The following is a 22,099-nucleotide window of genomic DNA, read 5'->3' as shown; positions in this document are numbered from 1 at the left end:
TGTCTACAAAACATTTATGAAACACAAGTTCGCAGAAAAACATCATATAACACGAAACAGTACAAGAATAACGGTAAACTCTACACGTTTATTCATTCAGATCGTCATAAAAGGAACAAAAATTTTAGTGTGATAAACTCGCGCGTACGTTATCCCAAAGCGGCAAATTCAAATTTCAATCTCTTTGGTTGTTACGGCATTTCGTACCATTTCATTTGAACACTCCTCATATAACCTTGTTTAGTGTATTTTTTGCGAGGTAGTGAGGTTTAGTCTCTTCTTGTTTTTAGCTCTCTACGGACGTCCTCTTCCATAATGGGATCAAATTCAGACAGCAATTATTTTTGAGAAATTACGGGTATTAGATTTGAACAACCTACCCCTTATACCTTAAAAAGCCAGACCAGTTTTACCAAGAAATTTAGGAATTGCTACGATTCTTAGAAGCTTCTCGTTCCCATGATTTGTTTCTGTGTTAATAATTCTTTGAACGGTTATGCCCGTACAATTTTAAAATTCACTACGGCTATGTCTGTAGTTTTACAAGCCTTCAATCTTCGGTTCATTCTTAGCTACGATTTTTGGGCCTGAATATGATTTTTTGAAATTTCATGCTCTTTTTAAGTTCTGCCGAGGAACTTCCAAATTTTAACATCGTCCTTTGAAATAGAACTATCTACGCAGCCAAAATTTTTGCAACCCGAAACAGTAAACGTAGTTTTTTTTCAAAAAAGCATTAGACACTGTCATGAAACTTGCTCTCAATTTACTCTTAATTGTCCAGTGTCACTGGTAGGAAACTGGTGATTATGCAATGGTTTAGCTGGACCTTGTCTCACTAAAAGACTTACTTTGATGTCTCCTAAAATTCTTTATCACAGATGTGGAGCTGTACTCAAAGTTCGTAGAACGCATTTTGTGGGTGCCAAGTTGGTGTCAATTTTTTTGATGATTTCATCTGCTGATGAGAATCAGAGTGTAGTCAGTTCCAGTTGATTCAGAAGCATCGTAGTTTGGTTGTCATTGTCATCCTTTGATGATCCCGTATTTTCTTTTATGCCCATAATTGATGTTTTATGTACGGTCTGTCTCCTCATGTGTTTTGGTATAACTTTGAATATAATTGTTGACGTATCAGCTTGCGTTTTGCCTTTCAGCTTCCTTTTCCAGCCTTCTTTGACTGCTAGACATTCTGGAAAAGCCATGCACGTAATTCAAATTAAGGAATGGAAACTATAAAAAATAAAAATTTATCCTTGTTCTAAACAAGCTAGAACCATGTTAGATTTTGTTAATCGGCATAAAAATATTTACGGCCTACACAAAATACTTTTCATATGCTGTTGACATTCGATAATCGATATGCGATAAACTAGTATATCTCAAACTAAAAAAAGCTCAGTTATAGATGTACCTACTTAAAAAAAAAAAAAAAAAAAAAAAAAAAAGAAAAAAAAAAAAGAAAAAAAAAGAAACAAGCAAAGGGCGGTTAGGACTGCCGGCGTGAGGGTTCCGCACCCCGCGAATGGCGCATGGTTTCCACTCGCTTTACCGCAAGCAAAATAACAATAAGCCACACAACTGCGACAATGCTTTCTCTCAGCGAGCTGAGAAACTTCGCCACAACAGGGAGCGGTGAAGATCAGATGGGCGCTTTCGATCGCGTAGTGGGAGACGTTATCGTAATAATGAAAATTTAAATAACCAATGAGTCGGGAACCACTCGCATGACTACAGTTTACATTTTATGTTTGTATGCACTAATACTTTTCTGTTATTGGATCTTAAGACGTCGATATTTTTGTCACAAAAAATGGTTCAAATGGCTCTGAGCACTATGGGACTTAACATCGGTGGTCATCAGTCCCCTAGAACTTAGAACTACTTAAACCGAACTAACCTAAGGACATAACACAGATCCATGCCCGAGGCAGGATTCGAACCTGCGACTGTAGTGGTCACGCGGTTCCGTACTGAAGCGCCTAGAACCGCACGGCCACGCAGGCCAGCATTTTTGTCACATTTACAGCCAAAGTGGCGCCCCTAAATTTTGTCGCCCCGGACGAGTTTTGCCCGCTCCTTTATCATGTTAGAGTACTGGTCGAAAGGTCATTTATTCGTTGTTACTGGAGAGTACTGGCATAGCTTCATCGAACAGAAAAAATGTGAGACACCGGTATTTGGGCTTGGCACGGTTGCATCGCTTGTCTACCACTACCAAACGAATAACACACACGACAACGTTGAGGTTTATATTGCAGCATCCCTATGTTTCTACCGTTAGACACCCATGGCTTTCAGTAAGTGTTGTGGGAGTCTTGTGATCCTTGCAACTGATAGATGGGGACAGTGCAGCCAGCTGACGCGCATAATAGTTCTATCGCCAGGTAGGATACTCTTTTTTTTACGTTATGAACGCAACTTTTTGGTTCTTTTCGTTAGAGCCGGCTCTACTAAAACGATGTTGTGGGAGGAGATAGCAAAATTTTGATGGGAAGCGCATCACTCATATACAACAGTTCGATCGCTTTTTATTAAATGTTTGACAGTGAAAGATAATAGTGCACACTGCTCTTTGATTTGTTTTCATATATTAAACGTGAACATCAGAATGAAAAGAGATTGGGAATCTGCCATGGAAAACAAAAAATAGTTTAGGAATAACATCGATCAAATGTTTCACGGTATGTAGATGCCAAAAAGTAATATGAAAAAGTCTACCTCATTTCAAATGGACATGCACTACTGGTAATTAAAATTGCTACAGCACGAAGATGATGTGCTACAGACGCGAAATTTAACCGACAGGAAGAAGATGCTGTGATATGCAAATGATTAGCTTTTCAGAGCATTCACACAAGGCTGGCGCCGGTGGCGACACCTACAACGTGCTGACATGAGGAAAGTTTCCAACCGATTTCTCATACACAAACAGCAGTTGACCGGCGTTGCCTGGTGAAACGTTGTTGTGATGACTCGGGTAAGGAGGAGAAATGCGTACCATAACGTTTCCGAGTTCGATAAAGGTCGGATTGTAGCCTATCGCGATTGCGGTTTATCGTATCGCGACATTGCTGCTCGCGTTGGTCGAGATCCAATGACTGTTAGCAGAATATGGAATTGGTGCGTTCAGGAGGGTAGTACGGAACGCCGTGCTGCATCCCAACGGCCTCGTATCACTAGCAGTCGAGATGACAGGCATCTTATGTGCATGGCTGTAACGGATCGTCCAGTCACGTCTCGATCCCTGAGTCAACAGATGGGGACGTTTGCAAGACAACAACCATCTGCACGAACAGTTCGATGACGTTTGCAGCAGCATGGACTATCAGCTCAGAGACCATGGCTGCGGTTACCCTTGACGCTGCACCACAGACAGGAGCGCCCGCAATGGTTTACTCAACAACGAACCTGGGTGCACGACTGGCAAAACGTAATTTTTTCGGATGAATCCAGGTTCTGTTTACAGCATCATAACGGTCGCATCCGCGTTTGGCGACATCGCGGTGAACGCACATTGGAAGCGTGTATTTGTCATCGTCATACTGGCGTATCACCCGGTGTGATGGTATGGGGTGCCACTGGTTACACGTCTCGGTCACCTCTTGGTCGCATTGACGGCACTTTGAACAGTGGATGTTACATTTAAGATGTGTTACAACCCGTGGCTCTACATTCGATCCCTGCGAAACCCTACATTTCAGCAGGATAATGCACTACCGCATGTTTTAGGTCCTGTACGGACCTTTCTGGATACAGAAAATGTTCGACTGCTGCCCTGGCCAACACATTCTCCAGATATCTCACCAATTGAAAACGTCTGGTCGATGGTGGCCGAGCAACTGGCTCGTCACAATACGCCAGTCAGTGCTCTTGATGAACTGTGGTATCGTGTTGAAGCTGCTTTGGCTGCTGTACCTGTACACGCCATCCAAGCTCTGTTTACTACGGCCAGAGATGGTTGTTCCGGGTACTGATTTTTCAGGATCTGTGCACCCAAATTGCGTGAAAATGTAATCACATGTCAGTTCTAGTATAATATATTTGTTCAATGAAAACCCGTTTATCATCTGCATTTCTTCTTTATGTAGCAATTTTAATGGTCAGTAGTGTATTATAGCAGATGCTCTTTCCTTCGCCAACGTTAACCGTAGTCCTCGTCAAATTACTAGGGGCGTTCAATAAGTAATGCAACACGTTTATTTTCTCAGCCAATTTCGGTTGAAAAAATGTGGTATTTATTTGGGGACAATGTGGATTATTCTTACTTCAGCCCGTAAAGTTTCACAAAGTTGCGATGGTTGGCGGCGCTATACGTAGTATTCGAAATGCTGTGTAACTGAGGTGCGTTCCAAGTAGAGAGCAGTCATTGAGTTTCTTTTCGCGGAAAACCAGAGTGTCGCAAATATTCGTAGGCCCTTGCAGAATATCTAGGGGGCCTGATAGTGAACAAAAGCATGGTGAGTCGTTGGGCGGGGCGTCTGTCATCGTCGCAACAAGGTTGCGCAAATCTGTTCGACTTCTCGCGTGCCGCCCGACCACAATCAGCTGTAACACCCTGCAATGCTGGAACGTGCAGACACTGTGATTCGAGGTGATCGACGATCACAATCAGACACTTCGCTGCTCAGCTATAGTTGGCGGTCCAGTTTAGGCTTGTTCTGCACATCTACGTCACTCACCCTCCGACAGCCAATGAGCATTCAATAGTGCTGTGAGCGGTCTGTTCTGAATACCGTAGCTAATGCGAGCTTTAAACGTGTTCGTATCGAGTTGTCTAGTGGATTTTTATTCCATTTGTTGCGAGTTGTCATTGCTGATGGTGGTGGTAAGTGATGCATTCCGCATAAGCAAGGGAGAGACATAATTTGCAGTATATACGCTTTCTTCGAGCGGAAAGCAGGCGCACGCGCGTAGCGCAACTGTCGCTTGGAATTGTCAACAATGTGCTTGGACACGCGCGAACCACCATCGTTGATAGTGTTGTCACACTTGTTCACCAGTTGGGTTACTCAAAGGTGAGTGTCCGTTGGGTTCGTCTCCAAGAGCAACGAAGGGCGACCCGTGCGGAACTGCTTGGGCGTTACGAGGCCGATCATGACAATTTTTTCTCGTACATCGTCACTGGCGATGAAAAATGGGTTCATCACTTGGAACCGAAAACAAAACGGTATGCAAGTGGTAGCATACTCTTCTCCTCCGAAGAAAAAGTTCAAAGCCGTACCTTCACCTGGTGAACTGTCCGCCCCGGGTAGCTGAGTGGTCAGCGCGACAGACTGTCAATCCTAAGGGCCCGGGTTCGACGATTCCCGGCTGGGTCGGAGATTTTCTCCGCTCAGGAACTGGGTGTTGTGTTGTCCCAATGATCATCATTTCATCCACATCGACGCGCAAGTCGCCGAAGTGGCGTCAAATCGAAAGACCTGCACCAGGCGAGCAGTCTACCCACCGGGAGGCCCTCGTCACACGACATTATTACACCTGGTGAACTCGTGGGAATAGTCTTCTCGGACTTTGTAGGGTTATTCCGTTTGATGCCCTCCCTCACGATGAAACGATCAACTCTAATGTTTACTGTGCTACCCTCAGCTGGCCGTTGTGGCCGAGCGGTTCTAGGCGCTTCAGTCCGGAACCACGCTGCTGCTACGGTCGCAGGTTCGAATCCTGCCTCGGCCATGGATGTGTGTGATGTCCTTAGGTTAGTTAGGTTTAAGTAGTTCTTAGTCTAGGGGACTGGTGACCTCAGAGCCATTTGAACCATTCGTGCTACCCTCAGGAAATTTAAGAAACGAGTGCAGCGTGTTCGTCGCCACAAAAATGGAAAAGAACTTCTCCCTATCCATGGCAACCCAAGGCCTCATACACCAGAGAGGAGCACACCAGAGAGGAGCTCACAAAACCAAAACTTCATTGCACTGTTCTTCCTCATCCACCCTGTAGCCCGGATCTCACACCTACCGCCTTTCATCTGTTTGGCCCAGTGAAGGATGCACTCTGCGGGGAGCAGTACGTGTATGATGGGAGGTTATTGATGTAGTAAGACGCTGGCTCCGACGTCGACTAATACATGCAGGCGTACGGCCCCTCCCTGTAACGTGGCGTAAGGCCATCGCATTGAAGAGAGGTTATGTTGAAAAATAGAGTTTTGCAGAGAAGACAATGGGGAATAATATAGTGTATTGGAACCCTGGATAAAACAAACTTGCTTTTAGAAAAAAAGAATGCGTTGCATTAGTTACTGAACGCCCCTCATACTCAGAGGGTAGTGGTCACTGGAATGGTGCACCGCTGACCGAGAGCCAGAACTCGTCGCTGTCTGTCAATTTCGTGGAAATCCAACTGGGGGGGCCTGGAGCTGGGGAGGGGGGGGGGAGGGGGGAGGGGGGTGGGGAGGCGGAGAGTCAGCGGCAGGACAGCCTAGCCCAACTGCCAGCTCCCCGTGTCCGCCGCACATTACACGAGACGCCTTGAGGTCGGCATTCAGCGTTGCCACATGTAGCGGAATGGGGATAGACTGGTAGACAGAGAACGACAAAACATGACAACTTCTTGCGTGGCTATCTGGATAAGAATTAATTGACTTCCACAGGTCACTTTCTACAGTATATCGTAATGATGTGGAATGATTCGTTTTACGGAATATTATGTGACTGCGTGCCAGTCGTTTATGGATTGGTCACATAATTTTTGCACTAAACAGTCCTCCGAGGAATAGCAACAGTTTGCGTTGATTGTCTTCTATTCATGATTGTTGCTAGCGTAAGGGTATTCTCAACAGTGGCCATTTTCCTTCTTCTCATTGCGTTCATTGCAACAAATTTAGTTTATTATACGTTCTTTGCTACAGGTAAGTACGCTGAATAGTCAAAGAAGCAGGTACACTTGCCTAATATCGTTCAGGGCCCCCGCGAGCGCACAAAACTGCCGCAACACGACGTGTCATGGACTCGACTAATGTCAGAAGTACTGATGGAGAGAACTGACACCAAGAGTAGTGCAGGGATGTCCATAAATCCGTAAGAGTACGAGGGGGTGGAGATTTCTTCTGAACAGCACTTTGCAAGGCATCCCAGATATGCTCAATAATGTTCATGTCTGGGGACTCTGGTGGAAAGCGGAAGTGATTAAACTCAGAAGAGTGTTCCTGGAGCCACTCTGTTGCAATTTTGGACATAAGCGGTGTCGCATTGTCCTGCTGGAATTGTCCAAGTCCGTCGGAATGCACAATAGACATGACTGGACGCAGGTGACCAGACAGGATGCTTGCGTACGTGTCACCCGTCAGAGTCGTATCTAGACGTATCAGGGTCCCATATCACTCCATCTGCACTCTTCCCACACCATTACAGAGCCTCCACCAGCTTTGACAGCACCCTGCTGACATGCAGGATCCATGGGTTCATGGGGTTGTCTACATACCCCTACACGTCCATCCGCTCGATGCAATTTGAGACGAGACTCGTCCGACAAGGCAACGTGTTTTCAGTCATCAACAGTCCAGTGTCGGTGTTGACGGGCCCAGACGAGGCGTAAAGCTCTGTTTCGTGCAGATATAAAGGGTACACGAGTAAGGCTTCGACCACGAAAGCCCACATCGATGATGTTTCGTTGAATGGTTGGCACGCTGACACTTGTTGAGAGCCCAGCATTAAAATCTGCAGCAATTTGCGGAAGAGTTGCACCTCCATCAAGTTGAACGATTCTCTTCAGTCGTCGTTGGTCCCGTTCTTGCAGGACCTTTTTCCGGCCGCAGCTATGTCGGAGATTTGATGTTTTAGCAGATTTCTGATATTGACGGTACACTCGTAAAATGATCGTGCGGGAAAGTCCACACTTCATCGCTATTTCGGAGATGCTGTGTCCCATCGCTCGTGCGCGACCTATAACACCACTTTCAAACCCACTTAAACCTTGATTACCTGCCATTGAAGCAGCAGTAACGGATCTGACAACTGCGTCAGACTGCGTTGGCGTTGCCGACCGCAGCGCCGTATTCTGCCTGTTTACGTATGTCTGTATTTGAATACGCATACCTTTACCAGTTTCTTTGGCACTTCAGTGCACTACGTTTCAAAATGATAGTTTCGTAAGAGGCATCCCAGAGTATATGTTACTTCCGTGCGAAATCTGGAGGCTGCTTTCCTCGCTCGCCGCGTTGCAGCGGAAGGAAGAGCTTGATTGTGGCGCGCGCCCCATTTGAAGGCGGCGGTCTGGAACGTCGCGTTTAACGCTATGCGTAAATTGAGTCTTATATAGAGCGTGTGATGCAGTGCAGGGTAGCGCGCATTTTCTAATCTAACAGATTCAAGTGCGTTTGCACAAACTGGGAGCAGCGTAATGGTGGCGCGACACGCATCTGCGACAGGTCACGTGCCATTGTTGTTGTGGCAGAATTCCTCGCGCCGCGCGCCACTGTGGGAGAGGGGAGATGGGGACCGGGAAAACAGTCCTCGCTTATGATCCTTTCGGCACCACGAATATGGACAAAGGTAGTCTCGGGGGTCCGATAAATATTGCCTTATTGTCACGGAGTAGCGTTTCGTTTTTCCCCATTTAAGCTATCGGTCTTTATTCATTAGTACAATATATTTTTAAGTGATTCATATCCGTATAGTTTTGATGTTTTGTTCCGCTATTGTTTTTCCTTCGTCAAAAACAATGGACATTTCAATGACTGGTGAACCATTAGTCACTGGGATTATACCTTATGGCTCCACAATGTCTTCAAACTGCAAGAAGGCACAGAAGATTCATCGTGAGAATAGTGAAATGGGAAGTAATATTATAAAATCATCTGATCCAAGAAACAAGGCAGGAAATTTTAAATCTTATACAGTGAAACAAGGTTGTCTAAGTGCTGTCTATTATACTGGTGTGTATGTACGATCTCTTACAAAAATTCTAAATCTGGGAAGTTCCACAGATGTATCCCCTTTGTGTTCAAGATCTGAAATATATAAGTTTCATTGTGATTACTCGAATATAGATGTAATGAGAGTACATGGGAACATCACATCTACACTGAAAGCTATAAACAGTCGATAAACATCCATGAATGACAATGTTTTATTGGCGTATAGTGACGAGAAAATTCATTGGATACAAAACTGAAAGATGTGGTCAATATTATACTGAAAGTATGAGTATCCTGAAAGAGTCTGGTGATATAAAATATATTTAATTTGCTGGAATGTATTACTAACAAAGGCAGGCCAACATTCACGACAATCTTATGGATTGACTTTTTTCGGCTTCATAAACATTTTATTTTTATCTGTTATTACTTTTGTGTTCTAATCTCATCTACTGACATGTTCCATGACCTTGGAGATTTGTTCCTCAATTTGGTCCTACGAAACTTGACGTGTAAATAAACAGATATAACGACAGGGGTAGACAACAATGTGATCCCATATGGGTTCCGTTTTTACTGATTGAGGTAAGGAACCCAAAAAAGGCGTTATATGTTCCTTTGTTGTGTTTGTACATATAAGTTTTCGCGAGAAACGGAATTCTGGTGTTTTTAAATGTTTCTGCAATAATTTTTCTGCTCTTTCAGTTATTTGGCAGTCAGTATAATTTTTCAGACGACCTTTGTCGAGAATATCCAATATGAACTGCAGTACCATTGCTATTTCTTTAAGTTGGTGCTATATTCCGTCATTTTATAAGACGGGCGATTTCGCATAAGCTCACTTCATCGTTCACTACTGGGCTAAGCGATATGAAGCTAGGTTGACGTTCCGCCTCCTCTGAACACACCACCGTTTGATGACGAAGTCCCTTACCGTTGTTTTTCAGTATGGGTCCACCTTAATGCTACCGAGAGTTATCATATGACCAGAGAGGAATCTCCCTGACTGACTTCTCTCTATCGAGGCCTGTTGCAGCTCATACAGCTGAGGCTGCAAAAAAATTGAAGCTTCTGCAGCAGTCTTGGATAAGGCACATCTGCCTGGCTGAAACCGCTCTGCAATCGTCTCTAGAGGGTGACAAATAAAAATTGAATTTCACGAACAATGAGACAGGCTGTAGTGGTAGTACAGCAGCATCGACGGACAATTAAAAGCACTTCTCTGGTGTACTATTCAACTTAGGCTCACTGCAGCCATATTTATAATATAGGCAGTAATTGATACAGTTTGTAGCTAACTCTCGAACCAGGATGAATTAGCGAATATACACTTATGTTCATAAATTAAGGATAATTGCAGAATGTAGTGCCACACAACGTGGCACTACACAAAGCTGGTGCTAAAAACATACGTACATAGGGAACACACACGACACAGACCAGTAAGTTCACGGCATTGGTAATAACCGTCCCGAAACACATGTGCTACAAAACGCTACTGTTTCCTGCGCATGTATCCTGACATTAATATGGGATATGATCACCATGCACACGTACACAGGCCGCACAACGGGTTGTCATACTCTGGATCAGGTGGTCGAGCAGCTGCTGGGGTACAGTCTCCCATTCTTGCACCAGTGCCTGTCGGAGCTCCTGAAGTGTCCTAGGGGTTTGAAGACGTGCAGCGATACGCCGACCGAGAGCATCCCAGACGTACTCGATGGGGTTTAGGTCTGGAGAACATTCACCTGATATCTTCTGTTTCAAGGTACTCCTCCACCTCCACGATAGCAGCTCGGTGGGGCTGTGCGTTATCATCCATCAGGAGGAAGGTGGGACCCACTGCACCCCTGAAAAAGCAGAAATACTGGTGGAAAATTACGTTCAGATACACCTGACCTGTCACAGTTCTTCTGTCAAAGACATGCAAGGGTGTGCATCCACGAATCATAATCCCACCCCACACCATCAAACCACGACCTCCATACAGGTCCCTTTCAAGGACATTAAGGGGTTGGTATCTGGTTCCTGGTTCACGCCAGATGAAAACCCAGCGAGAATGACTGTTTAGACTATACGTGGACTCGTCCGTGAACATAACCTGGGAGCACTGTTCGATTGACCATATACTGTGTTCTTGACACCAGACTTTACAGGCTCTGCTGTGACTAGGGGTCAGTGGAATGCAACTTGCAGGCAAATAAACCATGTCTGTTCAGTCGTTTGTAGACTGTGTGCCTGGAGACAACTGCTCCAGTGGCTGCAGTAAAGTCCCGAGCAAGGCTTCCTGCAGTACACTGTGGCCGTCTGTGGGCACTGATGGTGAGATATCGGTCTTTTCTGTGGTTTTGTACACTGTGGACGTCCCGTACTGAAGCGCCTGGACACGTTTCCTGTCTGCTGGAATCGTTGCCATAATCTTGAGATCACACTTTTTGGCACACGGAGGCCCCGTGCTACGGTCTGCTGTATTTGACCAGCCTCCAGCCGCCCCGAGGTGATTTAAACCCACAAACCGCCCACTAGAGCGTTGTTTTACCGTGTATCAGCATTACCCTTAATTTATGAGCATTAGTGTATGATGTGCTGAACATCTGAGGCAAGCTACAGACTGTAAACTGTGTCGCTAGTGTTGGGGACAGCGTTCGTACCAATTGTGCTACTCAAGCGCGCCTTATCGACCCGACTAAGCTTGAGGTTAGAGAAATTCCAGTGATAAGTTGAAACTTTCGTAGCGCGGTACTTACTACTTACGAAAGACAGGTGTATGGATTCGATTCCCGGTCTGGCAAAAATCTTTTGCTTCTTACCCCAGGACGTCAGGGCAACGTACAGGCCCCTGTTTTCCACTGATATCCCATCACATCGCTGTCACAATTCGCTTCTCTCTCAGCTTCTTTCCGCAGAGCGCCCGTTCTACTAGGCTTACACCACAGCTCTGTCTGCGCATCACTCCCTCTTCTCTCCGTCATTTGTTTTCCTCCTAGTCCTTTTCCCTGCTGTGACAGTACTAATTTTCTCGGTTTACTAACTATTGTACTTTTCAGGCAAAAAGATCGTCGGCATCTACGCTCTTCAGCGACCAGCGCTGGTTGTCAGGGACCCAGACCTGGTGCGAACCGTGCTGGTGAAGGACTTCCAGGCGTTCCAAGACCGCGGTGTCACCATGGACAAGAGGGACCCCATCAACAGGCACCTCTTCGCCTTGACTGGAAACGAGTGGAAGAGGCTGAGGGTCAAGCTCACTCCCACCTTCACTTCAGGGAAGCTCAAGATGATGTTCTCTGTACGTTTACCTAAAGCTAGAGCGTTTCTCGATTCAAAGTGACGTTCAGATTCTGTTTACTATACAGATGGTTCAAATGGCTCTGAGCACTATGGGACTCAACTGCTGAGGTCATTAGTCCCCTAGAACTTAGAACTAGTTAAACCTAACTAACCTAAGGACATCACAAACATCCATGCCCGAGGCAGGATTCGAACCTGCGACCGTAGCGGTCTTGCGGTTCCAGACTGCAGCGCCTTTAACCGCACGGCCACTTCGGCCGGCTTTACTATACAGAGATTAGCCACTTAATACCGAAATAAATTTCTACTTGAATGAAAAAATAAAAAAAAATCATACTTTGTAACCATTAATGAAGCGTTATAGAGTATATAAGGTCAGTTATACCTGTTAGGTACAACTTGGTATGTCGTAAACTTGCTACAACAGGCATTCAAGAAATTAACACGTAGATCATTTAGTAAAATATTTTTAATTTAACATTTCGACGGTACATTGATAGGATTTACATGATCAAAAATGAGGAATACATGGAGGCATACATTTTAAATGATTATGTATAATACAGGGTGCTTCAAAGAGACTGAGCCGCGCGGAGTAGCCGTGCGGTGTGGGGCGCCTTGCCACGGTTCGTGCGGCTCGCCCCGTCGGAGGTTTGAGTCCTCTCTCGGGCCTGGGTGTGTGTGTTTCCCTTAGCGTAAGATGGTTTAAGTTAGATTAAGTAATATGTAAGTCTTGGGACCGATGATCTCAGCGGTTTGGTCCCATAGGAAATTAGCATAAATTTCCAAAAAAATTCAAAGAGAATGACCTGATTTCAAAATTCCATATTTATTGATAAAAACATACTAAAAATGGGATCAATTTCAAAATACTCACAAAATCTTAAAGTTATAGCTATGCTGTTAGAAATGTTCTGAGCGTCCACCAGCAGCTGCACGAACAACATCTAGACGATCGCTAAAATTCGTCATAACTTTATACAATGTACCTGCTTTCACTGAAACTGTGGCGGCTGCTAGTCTGTCCTTCACTTCTTCTACGCCACGAAGTAAAGGGGAGATAAACACACTTTCCTTCACGTATCACCACAAGAAAAAAATCGCATGGGGTCACGTCTGGCGATCTTGGACGCCAGGAATGCAGGGCATTGTCTCGGAGTCCCGTGCCCCCTATCCAGCTTTGGTGCAGAGTGTCATTGAGAAAGTAACGTACGTTATTGTGACAATGTTGTGCAGCTCCATCCAGTCGGAAAATGAAGTCATCGGAGCCCTCCTGAAGGGGTAGAAAAAAAACAATTTTACAGCATTTGAAGATAGTTCAACATGGTTAGAGCGCTTGGGACCCCGAGACACTGCTCCGCTTTCGTGGCCTTCAAAACCGCCAGACACGAGAATTTTTTCTTGTGGGGATACATGAAGGAAAGTGTGTTCATCTCACGTTTACCTCGAGACGTAGAAGAAGTGAAGAGAATAACAGCCGCCATAACTTCTGTAAAAGCAGACACACTGTGTACAGTTTATGAAGAATTTAGCTATCGTCTAGATATTGTTCGTGCTGTTGCTAGAGGACACATAGAGCATTTGTAATAGCATAGCTAACACTTCAAGATTTTGTATTTTGCAACTGTTCCCGTGTTTATAGTATGTTTTTATCAGTAGATATGGAGATTTGTCATCAGTCCATTCCTTTTGAAACACCCGGTACGATTTCACAAAATTCGTGAAAATCTCGGAAACAGTGTATTGTTTTGTTTAGAGACAGATGAACATTACACTTGCTACACACAAATGCTGTCTGTTTTTACAAGTTGGTCTTTTACATTTTTGCCTTGTGTCTGTAACGTGAGGCCAATGACATATTACATCAGACCAGGCAAACTTATCTGGAACCGGTTTTGTTGAACGCTGATGCTTCTTGCGTAGGGATGATTGGAGAGTATCTCTGCTATTTTGGATTTGAATTCTTATAAAGCATTTTGTTCGTAACTGAGAGTTTTGAAACTGTCGTAGTCCCTCTCCTCAGTTGGTACAGGAGCTTTGAAATCTTAAATTGTATTTCCTGGAGCATAAAACTCCAGGGATCCATTGCTAATAAAAGAAAAGCTTCAGGGTATTGGCAATTCATTAAGTTTGCATAACGCAATAAAAACGAAATGTAATCAGTCAAAACAGTGTTGATGCCGTACAATACAACATGATTTACTGGGAACTTGTAGTGCAAATGGTTCAAATGGCTCTGAGCACTATGGGACTTAACCTCTAAGGTCATCAGTCCCCTAGGACTTAGCACTAATTAAACCTAACTAACCTAAGGACATCACACACATCCATGCCCGAGGCAGGATTCGAACCTGCGACCGTAGCGGTCGCGCGGATCCAGACTGTACCGCCTAGAACCGCTCGGCCACCCCGGCCGGCGGGAACTTGTAGTGAATTTAAGTATGCATATGTAAATAATGAACACAATCGGTCACTGAAGTATTCTGGTGGTACAGATCAACGGAAAGATCTGCTTTGACTTCAGTTGATTTCATCTCCTGCACACTCACACAGGGGTTCACAAACGCCTAATGGTACATATTTTACACAAACAGTATTTTCGAATTAGCTTACACCTACAACTAGTTTAATAAATCAAAATGTGATTTGCATCACGTCACAAATACTATAGAACATATAAATAATTTTCAGAAATGAACTTTCCTCTTTATCTAGCTGTAATGATGTAAACAATGACAATAATTACTCGTGTTTGTGCCGTGTGCAAACACGCGAACAGCAAGTCGCTCTAGAAGTATTCGAAACGCTCAGGAGAGGGAAGCTCATGTCAGTGACGGTGTTAGGTTCGTGTTGATCTACAAATACCATCAATGGCGCTCCATTTATTAGCGTCGCTATGGTATGACACGAATTCGGGACGCTCGGCGTTAAAGGGTTAATAGTAATTAATGACCGTGCAAACTTCATATGGATAGATGTGATCAACCTTTCTCGTTTGAACTAGGAAAATTCAGAGAGCGAAAAAACTTCCACCCCACCACACATTTGACTTTAAGCGTTGTAACATACGTTCGTTAGTGTTTGAAGCAAGGGTAACGATAGTTGTTTGGGTGGTTTCTCTGTGACAACCCTGATGTTATGTCAGCTTAAAAGTCAAATGAGGTATGTTTTTAACTGATCTGTTTTACCTTATATCCAGTGATGATGGTCTATGACCGAAACCAGTAGATGACATATATGTCAAATAAAATAGCTGACAGTGAAAATGAATTTTCTAAAGTACTAAATGGCTGTTGGTTCTCACCTGATGAAAACCTCAAATAACAGCTGTGACCGTGTGCCAAGCGTCGCTTCCAAATTTCTGTTGTAACATAGACTGATTATACTGCAATTTCATAATTGTAGGAAGCACATGCTTTATATTCAGTAATTCTGATGAAATACATTTGCAGTTATAGTCACCATTTATTAGACATCAGTTTTATCCTAACAATATTTCAGGCCACTCTCATACTCGCCTTTGCCTTTACAATCCCACTTCACTAAGATTAGCGCCATTCTTCAACTACTTCTTCTTTGGCCCTGCAGCCCTTGATAGGCCTTGGCCTCCTCAGCAATCACCCTCCACACAGCTCTCTTCTCTGCTTTTCTCATCCATCCTCTCATCTCCGTCGTGATAAGGTCAGCCAACACGTTATCCAGCCATCTAGCTCTTGGTCGGCCTTCTGACGGAGGACAATCTGCCTACCGCTAATGGTTTGGGCGTCCTGTCTTCTGTCATCCTCTCCATATGCCCTAACCAGCTATTCTTTGAGATTTTACATATTTCCCTATATCCTTCTCTTTTATAAGCTCTTGTATTTCAAGGTTGTACCTTACTCTCCAGCTCTCTGTCACTATCACGGGCCCATAAATTTTTCGCGGGACTTTCCTTTGAAATTCATTTCTTAAAATTGCCCCATGAAAAGTTCTGAAGTTTAGATGAGCCTCCTGTAGAACAACTACTCTTTTAATCATTGCAGCGATAGTTGTAAATCTTGAACACTCGAAGCAATCAAATCCGAAAGAAGCTTCCTTAGACTTAATGACTTATCATTACTCTCGTTTTATCCTGAATTAATGTTCTTCATCTCATCGCACTTTCACTTCTTACTAGTGTTCCCAAGTGTCAAGAGTTTCACGGAATGACCCAATTTTCACAGGCGTCATGACTGGTCCCACAAAAGCCATCCGTTGAAGACCCGACTTTTGGAAACCGCTAAAATTCCAAATGCAGTGGGTATTCAGATGAGTAAAACTCGAGAGCATCAAAGTTCTGGACGTGTCACTGGTACTATCCAAGAGAGTCAGAATACCGTGTGCTAGGACGTCCCGATAGCCAATGAACTGAAGGGACAACTCAGCGCATGTCCGGACTGTATGTTCTGTGTTGCGTACGGCTTTGTAAACAACGGCTAGTAGAGGTGGGCTACAGTGTGTTGCGGTAACTATCGCCGAACGAAAGCTGGACAGTAACAGAAATGATTAGACTGAGCAAGTTAACACAGGAAACGGAAGATTTTCTCAACTCGTATTTCTCCAAGCGTACAAAGACTCATTACAAATAATGACGAAAGAAATTGGACTCAGCCATCTCAATAACGACAAGAATGAGGTTCTCTGAACAAAAGCACGAACTGTGGTGTCTAAGCTGTGGTTAGGTGGCGTCTGCATAACATCATTTAGCGGTGTGGCTCCAAGGCTGCTGCCAGCTATCCTATATATCATGGCAGCAGTGGGCATTCATGATACAGAGCTGCTGGAGGCGTCGTGGCTCACCCGGCGTGCTCCAATGGATCCTTCAGATCCCGCACGACCGCTGTCGACCTTTCAATTCTGTTGCCAACATTGACGCCCTTGGGATGGTATCGATATGTGATGTCACATTCTGAAACCACTCTGCTGTGCGAGGTCCATTGCTGTGTTATTACCGCCCCGCTGCCGTTTTGTCACATCTTCTTCAGTTCATCCACTCCTAAATCCTATTGGCTGGCCTCGTGACTAACCACGAATTCTCTTAGTACCAAGTTTTTACAGTTAAAGTGCAGCTACTCACGGAGGTGCAGTGTGGGGTGTAATTATCGTATGGCAGCGGAAGTTGGTAGATATGCTAATCAGTTAACGTGCGACCCATTAGTTCCAATTTTGGCCACCAGGTGCAAATCTGACGCTGTGAATGCAAGATAGCCGTATAGAAATGTTCGCAAATGTAATGGGTTAGGAGCAGCATGTGAGGAGAAAGGTCAAACGAGTGAGAATCGCATAATGTTGATTTTATTATGAACCAGCCTGCATGGGAACAGTGGTTTCTACAAAGTTGCGGTCTTCCTAAGCGGGAATCACATGCTGTACAAAGAGGTCTTCGTGTCAGCCTTACCGCACTCGTCGACAATATTCTGCGACCCGTTTTGTTGACCTTCATAGCAGGCAATCATGGGCCTACATTTCAGCAAAATAATTCACGTCCCCACACAGAGAGAATTTTTACTTCATGTTTTCGTGCTTACCAAACCCTACTGTGGCCAGCAAGGTCACCAGATCTCACCCCAACTAAGACCATTTGGAGCATTCTGGGGATGGTCCTTCAGCCAGCTAGGAGTGTTGACGATCTAATGCGCCAATTGGAGAGCATTTAGTACTAGCCCCACAAAAGGACATCCAGCATCTCTGTCAACCAATTCGAAGCCGAATAACTGTTTTATAAGGGTCAGAGGTGGACTGACGTGTTACTGACTTGTTCACTTTGTGAAGCTCTTTCTCTTGAATAAATCATTCAATTTTTCTGAAATTGTAATAATTTGATTCACCATACATGTACTTCACATCTACCAATTTCCGTCCCATTTGGTAAATTCCTTCGTGGCTTTTAAAATTTTTTCTTTTTAAGGGTGTAAATCAGATGATGCTGAGGGAATTAGCTTAGCAAATAAGCAGTTCAGACATGAAGAGACTACAAGCTTTTGAAATGTGGTCCTACAGAAGACTGGTAAAGATCAGATTGGTAAATCGAGTAAGTGATGAGGAGGTACTGAATCGAATGGGGAAAAAAGATACTTATGGCACAATTTGACCAAAAGACAGGATCAGTTGATAGGATACCTCCTGCGGCGAGAACCTATCCTCAGTTTCGTAATGGAAGGAACTGTGGGGATCAAAAATCGTAGCAGAAGACCAGGGATACTTGTTCGGAGATTAAGAGGCTTGCACAGAATAGAGTAGCGTGGTGAGCTGCATAAAATGGGTCTTCGGACTGATTACCACAACACCAACAACAGCATCATCTTAGCACACGCATTATTATTCACTGTCAACCCTCTTTCCCCTAAAATCCGTGTTTTTAATTTCGCACGCATGAAACTGATTGCAGACTATGACAGACTGTGGCCGCGAGCTGGTGTCGGTGCTGGAGAAGACAGCAGCCAAGGGCGAGGCGGAAGAGATGCGCGAACTGGTGGCGCGCTACACCACTGACGTCATCGCTTCCGTCGCCTTCGGCATCAACGCCAACTGCCTGCAGAACCCGGACTCCGAGTTCCGCCAGTGGGGCCGCAAGATCTTCGAGCCGTCCTTCGCCAAGACGATCATCATTATCGCTCACTTCCTCGCCCCAGCACTGGGCAAGCTTCTCAAGTAAGAAGCTTAATACTCCGACGTAACCACCCTTTGGTGTCCGGTGGGGAGTACATTAAGTATAACTGTCACTTTCCCCCTTCCTCCTTCCAATTGCGGATGGTTCACAGGGAGAACCGTTGCTGGTAAGCTTCCGAGTTAGCTGGCATGTCTGTCTTTTATGTTCACGATCTTTTCTCGAGATATACACAGCTGGAAGCAATACACTCGAAGAAAAAAAAAGTAGCAAGGCACCACGAAGGACCTATCCAAATGGGTCGGAAATCGATAAATGTGATTTACATGTACAGACATAACAAATAGTTACAATTTCCATAAAAACTGGGTGATTTATTCAAAACAAAGCGCTTCACAAACTGAGTAAGTCAATAACACGTTGGTCCACCTCTGACCCTTATACAACCAGTTATTCGGCTTGGCACTGATTGATAGTGTTGCTGGATGTACTCCTGAGGGATATCGTACCAAATTGTGACCAACTGGTGCGTTAGATCGTCAAAATCTCGAGTTGGTTAAAGGGTCAGGCATCTAATGCTCCAAACATTCTCAACTGGGTAGAGGTCCGGCGACCCTGCTGGCCCTGTAGGGTTTATGAAGATGGTATCTGTTCCTTCGGACATGTCCGAAAGAACAGATGCCATCGGTGACCCTGCATCTCTCTTAGAATGAAACGATAATTAAATCAATACCCTAAGCTGTCGACAGACGTTGATATACATCAACGGGGACAGTTGAAAATGTGCGCCCCGACCGGGACTCGAACCCGGAATCTCCTGCTTACAAGGCAGATGCTCTATCCATCTGAGTCACTGAGTGCACAGAGAGTACTGCGACTGTACGGATTTATCCCTTGCATGCTCCCCGTGTGACCCACATTTCCACCTTAGTGTCCACACACTACATTCGTAGTGCCCCTGCCCACTACACTCATTGCTCGCGGCAGACAATCTTACAGAGTCCCGTAAGAGTTCGAGCAATGCTTGTGCATCCAGCACAGAAGAAGAAGGTCAACGGCCGGTTAGCCTTAAATATACGAAGATGGTATCTGTTCTTTCGGACATGACCTTCTACTTCTGTGCTGGATGCACACGCATTGCCCGAACTCTTACAGGACTCGGTGAGATTGTCTGCCACGAGTAATGAGTGTAATGGGCAGGGGCACTACGAATGTAGTATGCGGATATTACGTTTGCAATGTGGGTCTCACGGGGAGTGTGCAAGGGATAAATCCGTGCAGTCGCAGTATCCTCTGTGCCCTCAGTGGCTCAGATGGATAGAGCATCTGCCATGTAAGCAGGAGATCCTGGGTACGAGTCCCGGTCGGGGAACACATTTTCAACTGTCCCAGTTGATGTATATCAACGGCTGTCGACAGCTTGGGGTCTTGATTTACTTATCATTTCAATGTAGCGTTTGGCAAGCACGAAGGCAAGCAGTAGAAACTCCTGCCGTGTGCGGCCGGGCATTATCTTGCTGAAACTTAAGCCTAGGATGAATCGTAATGAAAGGTAACAAAACAGAGAGTAAAATCTTTTTGATATACCGCCATAACGTACGGGTTCTGCGAATGATAAGCAAAGGGATCATGCTATTAAAGAAATTGAACCGCAGACCATCGCTCCTGGTTGTCCGACTGTATGGTAGGCGACAATCAGCTTGGTACCCCAACACTGTCCAGGGTGTCTGCAGGCACATCTTCGGCCTGGAATCACTTTGAATGGAGTAGAATTGCCTTCAGTGATGAGCCCTGATGACCAACGAAGAGGTGGCTGGAGTCATTGCAGACAACAGTGAGATACCAAAATGACAGTGGCTCGTCATACGGCCTGACAACCAGGAGTGATGGTCTGGGTTGACATTTGCTTTCGTAGCAGGACCCCTTTGGTTGTCATCCGCGGTACCCTTACAGCACAGCGGTAGACTGACGATATTTTACGTCTCGTTTCGTTACCCTCCATGGTAAGCCATTCTGGGCTTACATTTCAGCAAGATAAAGCCCGCCCGCACACTGGGAGAGTTCCTGCTGTTTGTCTTCGTGCTTGCCAAACCCTACCTTAGCCAGCAAGGTCGCCGGATCTCCTCCCAATTGAGAACGTTTGCAGCAGTATTGGCAGAGCCGTCCAGCCATCTCGTGATTTTGACGATTTAAAGATCCAATTGGACTGAATTTGGCACGATATCCTTCCGGAAGACATCCAACAACTCTGTCAACCAGTGCCAAGCCGAATAACTACTGTATAAGAGCTAAAGGTGGACCATCGTGTTAACGTGTTATTGATTTCTTCAGTTTGTGAAGCTCTTTCTCTTGAACAAATTATCCAAATTTTTGAAATTTTAATCACTTGTTTGTCTGTACATGTACATCATATCCACTGATTGCCGTCCTGTTCGATAAGCCATTTGCGGTGCGTCCTTTTTGTTTTGTCTAAGACTGTATACTGACTGACTCTTCTAGGAACGTACGCTCTGGGAATTTTACGAGTAAACCACTCCGTGGTCTCCTACAATGTCTCCCACTGATGGATGAGCATCTCCGTGACGCTTTCGTTCTTACTACATGAGCCTATAGCGAAACTCGCTACTATCCTTTGGATCTTCTCTATTTCCACTGTCACTCCCATTCCAGACTGACGAACAGTGTTCAACTATAGATTGAAGGGTTTTTTTGTAAGTTACCCCCTTTGTGGATGAACTACACTTTCTGAGAATTTTTCCAATAAATCTCTTCCAGCACCTAAGTCACTTGAGATTTTATGTGGTCGTCCCACTTTAAATCACTCCGAACACTAACTCCCAGGAAGACCTGCATTTCGCTACAATCTTCCTACAGTAGCGACTTCGTTTGCCGAAACTCTTCATCTCAGTCACACAGTTGGTCTGTTATAACGTGCGCTGTTATTTTGTTCATTAGGCGACAGTGCGGAATTGTAACGAATGCCTTCCGAAAGTTATGGAACACGGCTCAGTTTGGGCGCCTGTATCTACTGATTTTTGGGTGTCATGGATGGGCGGCTGCGTTACACACGATAGTTAATGTTGGAATCCTTATTGATTCCTATATAGCAGGTTTTCGGTCTCCAGAAATATCAAAACATAAGAGCGTAAAGCAAGTTCCAGAATTCTACGCCAGACCGTCAAGATTTATGTGTGTCTATTCGACTACCCTTCTAGCAAGGAAAGGTCCTCAGCGGTGCGATCGACTTTCGGAAACTATCTATACGATGATGTAGGTTAATATCCCTGGTATCACACACTACAGCCATTCACTGTGGCGGGTCCTCGCTTGCG

At 44.9% G+C, this 22,099-nt stretch overlaps 1 protein-coding gene across 1 annotated transcript in view; it reads left to right on the top strand.

The window, feature by feature from the left end:
- LOC126484766 (cytochrome P450 6k1-like) overlaps positions 1–22,099 on the top strand; it is a 58,508-nt gene that overhangs the window by 14,356 nt on the left and 22,053 nt on the right. Inside the window, exons 3-4 of the mRNA XM_050108363.1 lie at positions 11,902–12,140; positions 18,549–18,811. Coding sequence (XP_049964320.1) covers positions 11,902–12,140; positions 18,549–18,811 — 502 coding nt within the window. The remainder of the gene's footprint in view (positions 1–11,901; positions 12,141–18,548; positions 18,812–22,099) is intronic.

The sequence above is a fragment of the Schistocerca serialis genome, chromosome 6 (assembly GCF_023864345.2).
Source record: "Schistocerca serialis cubense isolate TAMUIC-IGC-003099 chromosome 6, iqSchSeri2.2, whole genome shotgun sequence".
Lineage (NCBI taxonomy): Eukaryota > Metazoa > Arthropoda > Insecta > Orthoptera > Acrididae > Schistocerca > Schistocerca serialis.
Note: the sequence above shows the minus strand (reverse complement) of the source record. Positions and strands in the feature narration are given on the sequence as shown.